At 37.8% G+C, this 14,131-nt stretch overlaps 1 protein-coding gene across 1 annotated transcript in view; it reads left to right on the top strand.

Annotated features, from left to right (window-relative positions):
- The window catches only part of POLH (DNA polymerase eta), a 228,783-nt gene that overhangs the window by 28,552 nt on the left and 186,100 nt on the right, over nucleotides 1-14,131 (top strand). The window contains exons 3-4 of the mRNA XM_053712821.1: nucleotides 11,763-11,897; nucleotides 13,227-13,453. Coding sequence (XP_053568796.1) covers nucleotides 11,763-11,897; nucleotides 13,227-13,453 — 362 coding nt within the window. The remainder of the gene's footprint in view (nucleotides 1-11,762; nucleotides 11,898-13,226; nucleotides 13,454-14,131) is intronic.

The raw sequence follows: 14,131 nt of genomic DNA, 5'->3' as shown, positions 1-14,131 counted from the left end.
TCCAGATAGATTCAGTGTCCATGACTCTGTCTCTGACGGACAAGAGACGTCTGAAATTGGTTTCAGCTTGTCGAAACCTTCAGTCTTAATCATTCCCTTCGGTAGCCTTATGCATGGAAATTCTAGGTCTTATGACTGCTGCATCGGACGCAATCCCCTTTGCTCGTTTTCACATGCAACCTCTTCAGCTCTGTATGCTGAACCAGTGGTGCAGGGATTATACAAAGATATCTCAATTGATATCTTTAAAACCGATTGTACGACACTCTCTGACGTGGTGGACAGACCACTATCGTTTAGTTCAGGGGGCTTCTTTTGTTCTTCCGACCTGGACTGTGATTTCAACAGATGCAAGTCTGACAGGTTGGGGAGCTGTTTGGGGATCTCTGACAGCACAAGGGGTTTGGGAATCTCAGGAGGCGAGATTACCAATCAACATTTTGGAACTCCGTGCAATTTTCAGAGCTCTTCAGTCATGGCCTCTTCTATAGAAAGAGTCGTTCATTTGTTTTCAGACGGACAATGTCACAACCGTGGCATATGTCAATCATCAAGGAGGGACTCTGTCATGGTCCTATCTCACACATTCCACCTTAATATATACTTTGCCATATCAAGCCTATACCACCTTAACATTGTCTCCTCCTGCCTATAAAGCCTGCACTGTCTAATTACTCTTTGCTGGTTTATTGAAGTGATTAACTCACATCTCCAGCTTGTATCCTGGTGAAAGAAAGTACTCAGCTGCATTTAAAACTACTTCACTTGCACACCTTGGCAAAAGCGCTGCTTGTTGTCTTCCTACCCGGCTTCCTCTGACGTCACTGCAAGCCATTCACTCGTCACACGCTGCTCAGGCCTGGCAGCGTTCCAACTTCACAGCGTGCACAGACTTCCAGCTGCTCTGACACAGCCTTCCGGATCTCAAGCACTCACAGTGCCTTCAGTTTGCAACAAGTATAGGGACACATGAGGTTATCAGTTTCCGTATAAACTTTTACTTGTAGTGTTCTAAGTCTGCTACTCTCACTACTTCCACATTTAAGCTTGCCATAATATTGACATTCCTCTATGTGTTACACTGTATAAATCTGCCAGCAAGCTACTAGCATTACCATTACTAAATGGTTATATTAACTCCTCACCTGCAGTGTGCCATATTAAACATGCTATGAGTACTAATCAGGGTATTTTCCTTAACTAGTTACTGCTCCTGTCTTGAGAAATGTATATCCTTTGTTCAGCCTCTGAAGCATTCCTGTATTCATTACTCTCTGATATTGGAAGCTTATTGAGGCAATATAAATACAGATTAGGATTATATGCTTCCTTACTAGCAAGCATATTTCCCAGTTTGTTACATTAACATATTACCACAGTTCTACTTCTAAAGTACTAAAGATAAGTAAAGAATTGTCACATAAACAAGTGATTTCTTACAGACTCACAGTCCTCTGGCTATGAAAGAAGTATCTCGAATACTGGTATGGGCGGAATCCAGCTCCTGTCTAATTTCTGCGGTTCATATCCCAGGTATAGACAATTGGGAAGCGGATTATCTCAGTCGCCAAACGTTACATCCGGGAGAATGGTCTCTTCACCCAGAGGTATTTCTTCAGATTGTTCAAATGTGGGGACTTCCAGAAATAGATCTGATGGCTTCTCATCTAAACAAGAAGCTTCCCAGGTATCTGTCCAGATCCAGGGATCCTCAGGCGGAAGCAGTGGATGCATTGTCACTTCCTTGGAAGTATCATCCTGCCTATATCTTTCCGCCTCTAGTTCTTCTTCCAAGATTCTAAAGGAGCGTTCGTTTGTTCTGCTGGTGGCTCCAGCATGGCCTCACAGGTTTTGGTATGCGGATCTTGTCCGGATGGCTACTTGCCAACCATGGACTCTTCCGTTAAGACCAGACCTTCTATCGCAAGGTCCTTTTTTCCATCAGGATCTCAAATCCTTAAATTTAAAGGTATGGAGATTGAACGCTTGATTCTTAGTCATAGAGCTTTCTCTGACTCTGTGATTAATACTATGTTACAGGCTCGTAAATCTGTATCTAGGAAGATATATTATCGAGTCTGGAAGATTTACATTTCTTGGTGTTTTTCTCATCATTTTTCTTGGCATTCTTTTAGAATTCCTAGAATTTTACAGTTTCTTCAGGATGGTTTGGATAAAGGTTTGTCTGCAACTTCCTTGAAAGGACAAATCTCTGCTCTTTCTGTTCTTTTTCACAGAAAGATTGCTAGTCTTCCTGATATTCATTGTTTTGTACAGGCCTTGGTTCGTATAAAACCTGTTATTAAGTCAATTTCTCCTCCTTGGAGTTTGAATTTGGTTCTGGGGGCTCTTCAAGCTCCTCCTTTTGAACCTATGCATTCGCTGGACATTAAATTACTTTCTTGGAAAGTTTTGTTTCTTTTGGCCATCTCTTCTGCTAGAAGAGTTTCTGAATTATCTGCTCTTTCTTGTGAGTCTCCTTTTCTGATTTTTCATCAGGATAAGGCAGTGTTACGAACTTCTTTTAAATTTTTACCTAAGGTTGTGAATTCTAACAACATTAGTAGAGAAATTGTGGTTCCTTCATTGTGTCCTAATCCTAAGAATTCTAAGGAAAGATCGTTGCATTCTTTGGATGTAGTTAGAGCTTTGAAATATTATGTTGAAGCTACTAAAGATTTCCGAAAGACCTCTAGTCTGTTTGTTATCTTTTCTGGTTCTAGGAAAGGTCAGAAGGCTTCTGCCTTTTCCTTGGCATCTTGGTTAAAGTCTTTGATTCATCATGCTTATGTTGAGTCGGGTTGAACTCCGCCTCAAAGGATTACAGCTCATTCGTGGGCATTTAAGAATGAAGCTTCGGTTGATCAGATTTGCAAAGCAGCAACTTGGTCTTCTTTGCATACTTTTACTAAATTCTACCATTTTGATGTGTTTTCTTCTTCTGAAGCAGTTTTTGGTAGCAAATTACTTCAGGCAGCTGTTTCAGTTTGATTCTTCTGCTTATCATTTCAGTTTTTTTCATTTTAAGATTTAAGCTTTATTTTGGGTGTGGATTATTTTCAGCGGAATTGGCTGTCTTTATTTTATCCCTCCCTCTCTAGTGACTCTTGCGTGGAAGCTCCACATCTTGGGTATTCATTATCCCATACCTCACTAGTTCATGGACTCTTGCTAATTACATGAAAGAAAACATAATTTATGTAAGAACTTACCTGATAAATTCATTTCTTTCATATTAGCAAGAGTCCATGAGGCCCGCCCTTTTTGTGGTGGTTATGATTTTTTTGTATAAAGCACAATTATTCCAATTCCTTATTTTTTATGCTTTCGCACTTTTTTCTTATCACCCCACTTCTTGGCTATTCGTTAAACTGATTTGTGGGTGTGGTGAGGGGTGTATTTATAGGCATTTTGAGGTTTGGGAAACTTTGCCCCTCCTGGTAGGAATGTATATCCCATACGTCACTAGCTCATGGACTCTTGCTAATATGAAAGAAATTAATTTATCAGGTAAGTTCTTACATAAATTATGTTTTTTTGTGATCCAACGGTTTGAACTGTTATTCAATCAGCACTCTAGCTGTGTGAGTGCCCTATGGCTAGAGCACTTATTGGAGAACAGCTCAGACTAACTCTGAAAAGGGGATCTTGGATCAAACCAGGCTTACTCTGATGCGATTATTGCGATCACCGCAATGTTAAAAGTTCAGGAGTAAGTCGCAACAGTTTACATAGTAATCCCTCATCCAGCCCACACATATATATAAAATTGACTGACTTTAACAGTGCACTTTGGCATCACAAATCTCTTTTGTTCAGCACACTAGCACTTTGCATAATCATGGGGGGGAGGCAATTGGCCTCAACAAATCGATTTTTGATATACAAAGTAGAAAAACCTATTTTCAATCAGTATTCTCATTGGGAGAAAAAGAATTTATTGACAAAGATATTAAAAGTTTATTTAATCAGCTTGAAAGATTACTTATGATGGATTTAAGTTTAATGTGGGATGTTGTAGCCTTTGAACATTCTGTCCAATCAAAAAGAATCCCTAGAGGTTTAATGATAAAAAAGTTTCCTTCCTTTGATTTAAATGATGATGATTTGACAACTGAGTGGAAGGGATGCCCTTACCACCTGTTCCCTAACAATTATGGACATTCTAATAAGAAGTAAAAACTCTAAAGGGATTCCTTAAAGGGACAGATCCATAATATCAAGCAGGCATTAAAGAATCATAAACAGGAGGAGGAGTACTCGGATTTAAAATCAAATATGAAGAAGAAAATACGAAAATCTGACAGTGAACTGGCTTCACTTAAAGGCAGGAAATTTAACAGGGAGCAAGAGGACTATTTAAAAAATAAAGTGTATGACTAGTCTAGATTCATTAGGCAGATTTTCTGTAAACCAACAAAGGGATTATGATTCAAGTGTAAATACAGATAGCGAAGGAGAGAGCCTAAAACTTAATAATACAAATAAGAATAAAGCACATATGGCCAGCATGTCAACACCGACAGTGGAACCTAAATCCATTTTGAAGAAGAAAACATAAGAACAAAAGCAAAAAAGTGGTGTTTTCTTCCACTGAACTAAATACCTCTGATCAAGATTCAGTTTCTTCAGACGAGAGCTCCTCCTCTTCTTCTCCCTCTTCCCTTCCCTCTTTCTCATTACAGGATTCATCACGTGAAAGTCGTGAGAAAATAGAAAGTGATGTCCATACAAAGGTGAAAAATCAAGAGATCCCTTTAGGAAAAGAAAAAGGACGCGCAGAGCTGGATCCAGGAGAAGGAAAAAGAGCTTCAAAGAGGGGATTAAAGAAGAATTAGTGCTCAGTGTGATTAATCTATCTGACTTTCAACTCACTAATGAAAAAGGTAGTGGACCCAGGCGCCTACCCTAAGGAGGCTAAGGTAAAAGAACCAGAAGAGGGCTTAAAAATGATTTAATAAGTGATTCCTCACAGATACCACTTTACACAAAACACTTCAATAAGAAAAAAATAAAATAAAAAACAATTATAAAAACAATGATGTTGTTATAATATAATAAATACACTTCATGGATCCATGAGTGGGGGATAAAACCATCAATGAGTGATAATAAAAACAAGGGGTACAGAAATGAATCAACAATTAAACAGTTTCAGAAATGAATCAACAGTAAAAAACAATAAAAACAATAATGGTAGTCCTGAACTCTTCAAAAAATAGAACAAGGTGTAAAAATAGTGTAAAAAATGTGTCAAAGTCCACAATAATTCACAGAAAAATCCAAAAATGAAGGTGGTTCAAACAGCTAAGTGCTAGTAGAATCCAGTGATGAAATAGTGGGAAATGAATCCAAATCAAATTAGTTGATATCCAATGTATAATAAAGTATCAATATAGTGAAAAAAAGTACGTGATAGTAAATGTCAATCAAAAAAAAAAAAATATTCAAAAATAGAGTGGTGAGAATAAACAGTCTGCTATCACAGTGCCATATTGAAAAGTAATCCGAAAAAAGAAAAATTATAAAAATATATATAAACAATACGATCCACCTGTGGAAAAAAGAACAAAACAAATATAGTGTAAATTGTCCTTTAAAGTTGGCAATAATAGAATAAGGCTTACCACACTATTTTTGAATAATATTTTTTTTTTTTTATTGACATTTACTATCACGTACTTTTTTTCACTATATTGATACTTTATTATACATTGGATATCAACTAATTTGATTTGGATTCATTTCCCACTATTTCATCACTGGATTCTACTAGCACTTAGCTGTTTGAACCACCTTCATTTTTGGATTTTTTTGTGAATTATTGTGGACTTTGACACATTTTTTACACTATTTTTACACCTTGTTCTATTTTTTGAAGAGTTCAGGACTACCATTATTGTTTTTATTGTTTTTTACTGTTGATTCATTTCTGAAACTGTTTTTTAATTGTTGATTCATTTCTGTACCCCTTGTTTTTATTATCACTCATTGATGGTTTTATCCCCCACTCATGGATCCATGAAGTGTATTTATTATATTATAACAACATCATTGTTTTTATAATTGTTTTTTTTAAAAAAAAAAATCTTATTGAAGTGTTTCGTCTAAAGTGGTATCTGTGAGGAATCACTTTTATTAAATCATTTTTATGCCCTCTTCTGGTTCTTTTACCTTAGCCTCCTTAGGGTAGGCACCTGGGTCCACTACCTTTTTTCATACTATTTCCTTTAATGGTACCAGCTAGGAGTCACCCGCCCCCAGGCACAGAGGTTTTCCATTCAGCGCTTAGGTTTACCCCCTTTTCACTATTTCAACTCACTAATGACCACATTAGTGTTTTATCTAAGGGTTTGGGTTTTGCTCCTACACACGCCTTTTCAGTGTTTAACACCTTGTTGGATGTTAATAGATTTGTAAGGAAGCTTACATTGCATAGGCATTTTTTCAATACTACTGAAATAAGTGATGTAGATGATGAAGTATCAAATGAGGTTACAGAGGATAGTGTCAATCTATCTGATCCCAACACTAATTTGTTAAGCACAAATCCAGATTTAAATTTTGATTTTAAAGATACATGTGCTCTGGAACAATTAAGAATGTTGGAAACAAATAGTGATGGGATTGATGATTTTGATGTTCCAAAAAGTATAAGATAAAATTTTTACCCTACCCAATCGAGGGGCACATGTATTAATTTATTTCAAAAACAAGTTGAAAGAGAAATTGTTGAACTAGGTAAACAAATTACACTAACTGAAGTGACAATCTCACAAGCAGACAAAAAGCATCCATTAAGCAACTAGAAAGCCAACATGATCTGGTTATTCGCACATCAGACAAAGGTGGGAACGTTGTAGTGATGAGCAAAACAGAATATATTGAAGAAGCCTATAGGCAATTAAATGATGGCATCACATAGTAACATAGTAGATAAGGTTGAAAAAAGACTGAAGTCCATCGAGTTCAACCTATACAAATCTAAAATACTTACAAAAAGCTCCAGTTAAGCTTAAATAACCCCATTAAAATGTGACCCATTTAATACTAGCAATCATATCCATGAATTTTGTTTATATACAGAAATTTATCCAGACTATTTTTAAATGTATCTATGGTATTGGCATTCACTACCTCCTTTGGTAATGAGTTCCACAATTTTATTGCTCTTACAGTGAAAAAAAACGTTTCTGTTGCAGGAAATTAAATCTCCTTTCCTCCAACCTTAAATTATGACCTCTTGTCAGAAACAATTTTCTTGGAATAAAAAGAGCTTCTGCCATCTCTGTATATGGGCCTTGAATATATTTATATAAAGTAATCATGTCACCTCTCAAGCGCCTTTTTTCTAAAGAGAACAGACCCAGTTTGGCTAGCCTCTCCTCATAGGTTAATTTCTCCAATCCCCTTATTAGCTTTGTGGCCCTTCTCTGAACTTTTTCTAGTTCTGCAATATCTTTTTTAGCAATCGGTCCCCAGAACTGCACTCCAAACTCAAGGTGAGGTCTTACCAGGGCTTTATATAATGACAGAATTATGCTTTCCTCCCTTGAATCAATGCCTCTTTTAATACATGCTAGTATCTTATTAGCCTTTGAAGCCGCTGCCCTGCATTGTGCACTCATCTTTAGCTTGTTATCTATTACTACTCCCAAATCCCTTTCCTCCTGTGTTTGGCTAAGTCTTGTCCCATTTAAAAAATACGTAGCCTGCTTATTTTTACTTCCAAAATGTAGAACCTTAAATTTTTCCGTATTAAATCTCATTTTCCATTCACTTGCCCATAGTTCTAATTTTAGCAAATCCCTTTGTAAAGAGAGTTCGTCCTGCTCTGACCTAATGACCTTACTTAACTTAGTATCATCTGCAAAAATAGAGATGTCGCTATTTAATCCTTGCTCCAAGTCATTTATAAAAATATTAAAAAGAACAGGGCCCAGTACTGATCCCTGGGGGACGCCACTGATTACCTTTGTCCAATCTGAGTATGATCCATTTACTACTACTCGTTGCTCCCTATCTTTAATCCAGTTATTTATCCATGAGCTAACATTTTCAGCTATTCCCAGTCCCTTAATTTTGTGCATTAATCTCTCATGTGGCACTGTATCAAATGCCTTTGCAAAATCTAAGTATATCACATCAACTGATTCCCCTTTATCTATATTTTTACTTACTTCCTCGTAGAATCTAATTAGATTAGTTTGACATGATCTATTTCTCCTAAAGCCATGCTGATTAGAACTCATAATCTTGTTTACACTAATATGCTCATCAATATAATCCCTTCAAATATCTTCCCCACTATTGATGTCAGACTAACTGGTCTATAGCTTCCTGGATTATCCCTGCTTCCCTTTTTGAAGAGTGGCACCACATCAGCTTTACGCCAATCCTGGGGTACCATGCCAAATAGGAAATTATCTTCTAACCCTGAGAAGGAATTTTCCAAAAAGCTTGATAGATTACTTGAGGATGCGCTTGCATTAGGCTTCATAACTAAAGAAGATTCTGTATCTTTAATACCTCAACATCCTGTGACACCGGTCTTTCACCACCTACCTAAATTACATAAGAACACAGTCAACCCACCAGGTCGCCCAATAATTTCTGGGATTGGTTCATTATTTGAACCATTATCTGAGTGGGTCGACTCAGTTTTGCAACCCTTGGTTCAGAGCCTTAGTAGCTACTTAAGGGATTCATCTCATCTTTTAACAATTATTGATAATATCAAATGGGATGAAGATCATAGGTGGGTAGTAATTGACGCGGTGTCGTCGTATTCATGCACACCTCATGCCTTGGGTATACAAGCGATATGTTTTTTTTCTAGACAATTATACAAATTATTCAGGAGTTCAAAATGTTTTTCTGTGAGACTGTTGAGTTCCTACTTTCCCACAATTACTTCATGTTTAATGGAGAATATTTCTTACAGGAATGTGGTACCACGATGGGGGCGAAGCTTGCGCCCTCATTCGCCAATTTATTTGTGGGATGGTGGGAACTCGGCAGTCTCTACAGTAGCAGTAATCCATTCTTGGAAAACATCTGTATGTATATGAGATACATTGATGATCTCATTTTTGTGGTCAAAGGTGACTTTGTTTTTGAAGATTTCCTTGATTTTGTAAACAGCAATTATTTGCATTGGAAGTTTACAGGAGAAATTCAGGACAAAGAAGTCCAATTTTTGGATCTCGCCTTATATGGTTCAATTGAACAAAATGGGATCATCACAGATACATACAGAAAACCGACATCTGGCAATACGATCCTACATGCAACGTCTTGTCACCCTAAACATTTAATAAAATCAATTTCCAAGAGCCAGTTTCTTTGGCTTCGCAGAAATTCCAATTCAGATGATTTATTCAATCTTCAGGCTAACAAATTGTTGGATAGATTGAGCGCCAGGGGTTACGACCCCGATTTATTGCAGCAGTCATTGGATGATGTCAAAAAGAATTATAATCCTTTGAGTGGAAAAGAGAACAATCGTGTTAAGAAAGCCATGTTTGATAAGGACATGGTAATTTTCTCCACTGAATTCTCTTTGCAATTCAATGATTTATGCAATATTATTAAAAAGAATCTATCAATACTTAAAGGTGATGATACTCTAGTAGGCATGGTTGACAAGGTTAAATTTGTGTCCAAGAAGGCACCTACACTTGCCAAAAAACTTTCCCCCAGTATGATCGATAGCCACATAAGAGAAACAGGGACTCAGTGGCTTACTAAGAAAGGCACTTACAAATGCCTATCAAAAATTTGTCTCACATGCCAACAGATTTCCATGAGGGTAGATTTTACTAGCCATTCAACCAAACTAAACTGTAAGATTAACCATTATGCAAACTGTGGTACGACTTTTGTATTCTACCTCATAGAGTGTACTCTGTGTTTCGACCAGTTTGTGGGTCAGACCTCACGTGCCCTAAGATCTAGGATAGGGGAACACAAAAGAGACATCAAAAACTACAAGGATTCCAGTGTAGCCATGCACTTTAACTGTTTGCATTTTACAGATCAACCTAGGTTTATAATTACATTCATGTTTGTATACGTTTTCACATTAACATAATATTTATGTATTTGTTCTAAATTGTGATATATTTTTTCTTATAGGAGGGTTAAGTGTGTTTTTTCAACAGTCAAGTTTTATATGAGTCAATGGACTCTTGATTGATCCAGTCACAATTGTTTACATAATATATTGAAAACATTATATATTTGTACATTTAAATAATATTTTGTGAGAATTTACGTCTTTAGGTTTTTCGTTGTGATTTGTGTATCATCTAACTAAGATAGGAACATTGAATTTTCAGATAAATTCAAATTAGTTAATATTAAGATATGGACATTGGTCCAGAAAATGTTTGAGGCTAATTTCAGAATTGTGTACCGAAATTTCTCATTATTGGTGTATTTATTTATTTTTATTATCAGTGTATTTATTTATATTCACCAATAAGGAGTTTGCAATGTTTTTTCATTTCACACATTGTTTTTAATTTTATTTTATGTTACATTGTTACACTATCCTTTGTAGTGCACACATCCTATGTTTAAGGATCTACTCTTGAGGGAGTGTCAAGTCTCTGAAGTTGTGATTGGCTATGACCCCCTTAAAAGGTGCACTACACAGGTGGGGAGTTATCCTATGATTTAAGTGCTGCATAGCACGAAACATGTTAGGACTCCGCTCCCCTCTCCATCTGTGATACCTGCATTGTGCTGTGTTGTGTGTTTTTTTGTTTTTAACATAAGGAATAAAGTTTTGGATTTTACCCTACGATTTGGGAGTGCTGCTTCTTTCTACCTTCGTCTTATGGAGTTGGCTCGACTTTTCTTCAAGCTGGCACCCCACCATTAGTGCATTCACATTCTGCTGGAATACATGGGCTGTGATTGGTTAGCAGCGTACATACATCCCGGGCTGTAGCTACGTCGCCTCCTCTACACTAGCTCAAACTGTTGACTCACAATTTTTTTTATAGTTAAGTGGGTGGCCAGAGCGTGGGCTATTTAAATTTCATATATACATTAAAAAGTAAGTTATCGCTCATCTTCATTACAACTGATGAGTTAAACACCATCTTAAATATCACCAACATTCCGGATCTGTTTATACAAAGGGGAACATTTACCATCACTTTAAGTATAATTGTGCCTCTTATGCTCCTTTTAAAAAAGAGTCTCTAGCACTGCAAATAGGGAATTTGTGTTGCACTGATTCTCTGGGGACATCCCAGAGAATGGTGTTGCACTATACAGACGGTTCAGTTGCTCTGTTTTTAGTTGGGTCGCTCTCAAAGCTACGGTCTGTTTCCAAGGAAATGTCTGTTAACCTCTGGTTTTATATTGTTTTGTTCACCATTTACATTTATTTTCACACTCAGAGTTGGCTGTTCATATTTGCTGCACTGTCCCTTTAGCTAATCACATAAATCAACAATTCATATGTTACATACAGCGGAATGTGTTTAGACATCTACAATTTGCAAGCGGTTTCCTGACTGAAGTGTATAGGGCTTACACCTGCAGGCCTTCTTTTTGTCCCTAATATTACTGACTTGTGCCTCTAGCTGTGCTACATATAGGACTATGGGAAAATGTGAATTAACTTTTGAGCAAAAAGTAACATCTTTGTCCTATCTATCTAAGATTATTGGCGCTAACTTACTGACTGGATTTACATGAAGACCACCCAACCCCAGTCAGTCTGTTGTATCTTTGTCCCCTTTCAGCATCATCGCCGTTAGTTATGAGGCCCGAGCATTTGGTGTGACAAGGAACATGTTTGCAGATGATGCCAAGAAGCTATGTGCAGATTTGCAGATTGCTCGTGTGAGCATGGCTCATGGGAAAGCTGACCTATCAAAGTAAGTCATGAAATGTGCATCAGCTGAGGTGTCATCTCATTAGCATTGCTGCTAATTATCAGAAGATACAAAAAATGTGCTGTAGTTTGTTCTACAGATTGTACTGAATGTGTAATGCACAACTCTTTGACGACCGCCTTACCCTGAGCTTCCAGGGCTGTAGGAGCACAGGTCTCACTGACAGGGAGAGACCATGTTATTTCTGCATGCCTCATTGTTCCTACAGCTCTGGAAGCCCTGTGCAAGCTAAGGTGGCCATTGCAAAGGGGCTAAAAGAAAAACTTGATATTCAGAAATAACTAAATCCCGATCAAAATGTATTGGTTCCCACTAAGCAGATTCGAGATCATTTGTGGTAACACTGAAATGCTTTTATCCTGCTCACTATTTTGTATTTTATTATGGAACCCAGGCCCAGGGGTCTTTTTCTTATATCAGAAATGTCTGTGGTCGCTAACCGGAAACCATCTACAAAAATATGTAAATGTAGCAGACTAAATAGAACAGGGATGTAGTTCCAAAATATTGTAACATATTTTATCCTTAGTGCAGTGCCATAGAAATGGTCAAAATATTGGATTCAGCCCAAAAATCTATGAATAACAGAGCTTTAAAAAAAAATCTGTGAGCTGTTCCTGCCAAGCAAATAACCACTGCTGCTATCATGTGATTAGGTTTGCGTTAATCCTGGGGCAGAGAGTGCAGGTTGCCTAGATCCAGATATGGGTAATAAGAGGGGCTGGATCTCTGAGGAAGCTTTAGAAATGTAAGCCCACCCTCAGATACCACCATAATCAGGCTGCTTTTTCAGTGAATACCAATCTCTTATTGACACTCTGCTGTGACATCAAAACGAGCAGAGCCAGTTCAACACTATTGTTTGGCCACAGACCACAGTTAAACTAGCAAGGTAATAGCTGGTCCTCAGGCACACTGACCATGCAGGGACCCAGCAAACGAGCAGCACAGTAAGGCAGCTTCTCCCTCTTCCTGACTGCTGACCCTGTGGCTAGCACCTATTGGTGTCTGTGGGACTCCAAGCCAGGGTTCCTGTGCCTAATTTTAAGTGGCATTGGCGCCTGGGATTGTCAAGCCTTGCCTTAATGCATAACTAAAGTGATCTAATCTTCCACCAAAAGAAATGCTTGTTAGGAGCTGTGTGAATTGTGTTTGTTACAGGGACATTGAGGTAAGCTTTCTTTGCTAATGATTATTACCGGTGCAATATGGGAGCTTATGGGTTTCTTTCTGTCTAACAATATTCTTATGCCTGGTGTCCTTTTCACCCCTCTTGTGTTTGGTTGTATTCAAATGATATTTGTTGCATAGGTACCGTGATGCAAGTGTGGAGGTTATGGAGATCATGTCGCGCTTTGCTGTAGTGGAACGTGCCAGCATTGACGAGGCGTACATTGACCTCACTGTTGCAGTGCAGAAGAGGCTTCAACAGATAGGATCTACCCCCATATCCAAGAGCCTCCTACAGAATACTTTTGTGCAGGGCTTTCCGGAGGTTGTTCATCAGGCCGAAGAGGAATCTAGTGAGCTGTCAAAAGGTAAATGTCTTCTGCCACACAAAGTATGAAAGTATTTTTTTATGTTTGTACAGGCATCACATTTTGTTGTCCCATTTGTCTTTTTATTTATTTTGTTGTGTATGTAACTTTAGTCAGTAACTAAATTCTTGTATCCCAATCTTTACATTATCTTATTATTTAAAAAAAAAAAAAACTCAAATGAATGGGCCATGAAAGAGGAGAATCTGAACACTTAAAGGGACATGAAACCTCTTTCTCTTATCCTTTGCTGAAAGGTTTATCTAGGCAAGTTCATGAGTAGCAGAGAACCTAGGCTCTAGATGTTGATTGGTTGCTATATATATGTGTGTGTGTGTGTATGTATATGTGTGCCTATAAATACACCCCTCACCACACCCACAAATTGGTTTTACAAACTTTGCCTCCCGTGGAGGTGGTGAAGTAAGTTTGTGCTAGATTCTACGTTGATATGCACTCCGCAGCAGGTTGGAGCCCGGTTTTCCTCTCAGCGTGCAGTGAATGTCAGAGGGATGTGAAGAGAGTATTGCCTATTTGAATTCAATGATCTCCTTCTACGGGGTCTATTTCATAGGTTCTCTGTTATCGGTCGTAGAGATTCATCTCTTACCTCCCTTTTCAGATCGACGATATACTCTTATATACCATTACCTCTACTGATTCTCGTTTCAGTACTGG

Source organism: Bombina bombina, chromosome 4, assembly GCF_027579735.1.
Source record: "Bombina bombina isolate aBomBom1 chromosome 4, aBomBom1.pri, whole genome shotgun sequence".
In the NCBI taxonomy this organism is placed as follows: Eukaryota; Metazoa; Chordata; class Amphibia; order Anura; family Bombinatoridae; genus Bombina; species Bombina bombina.
This window is presented reverse-complemented; position numbering and strand designations above follow the sequence as displayed.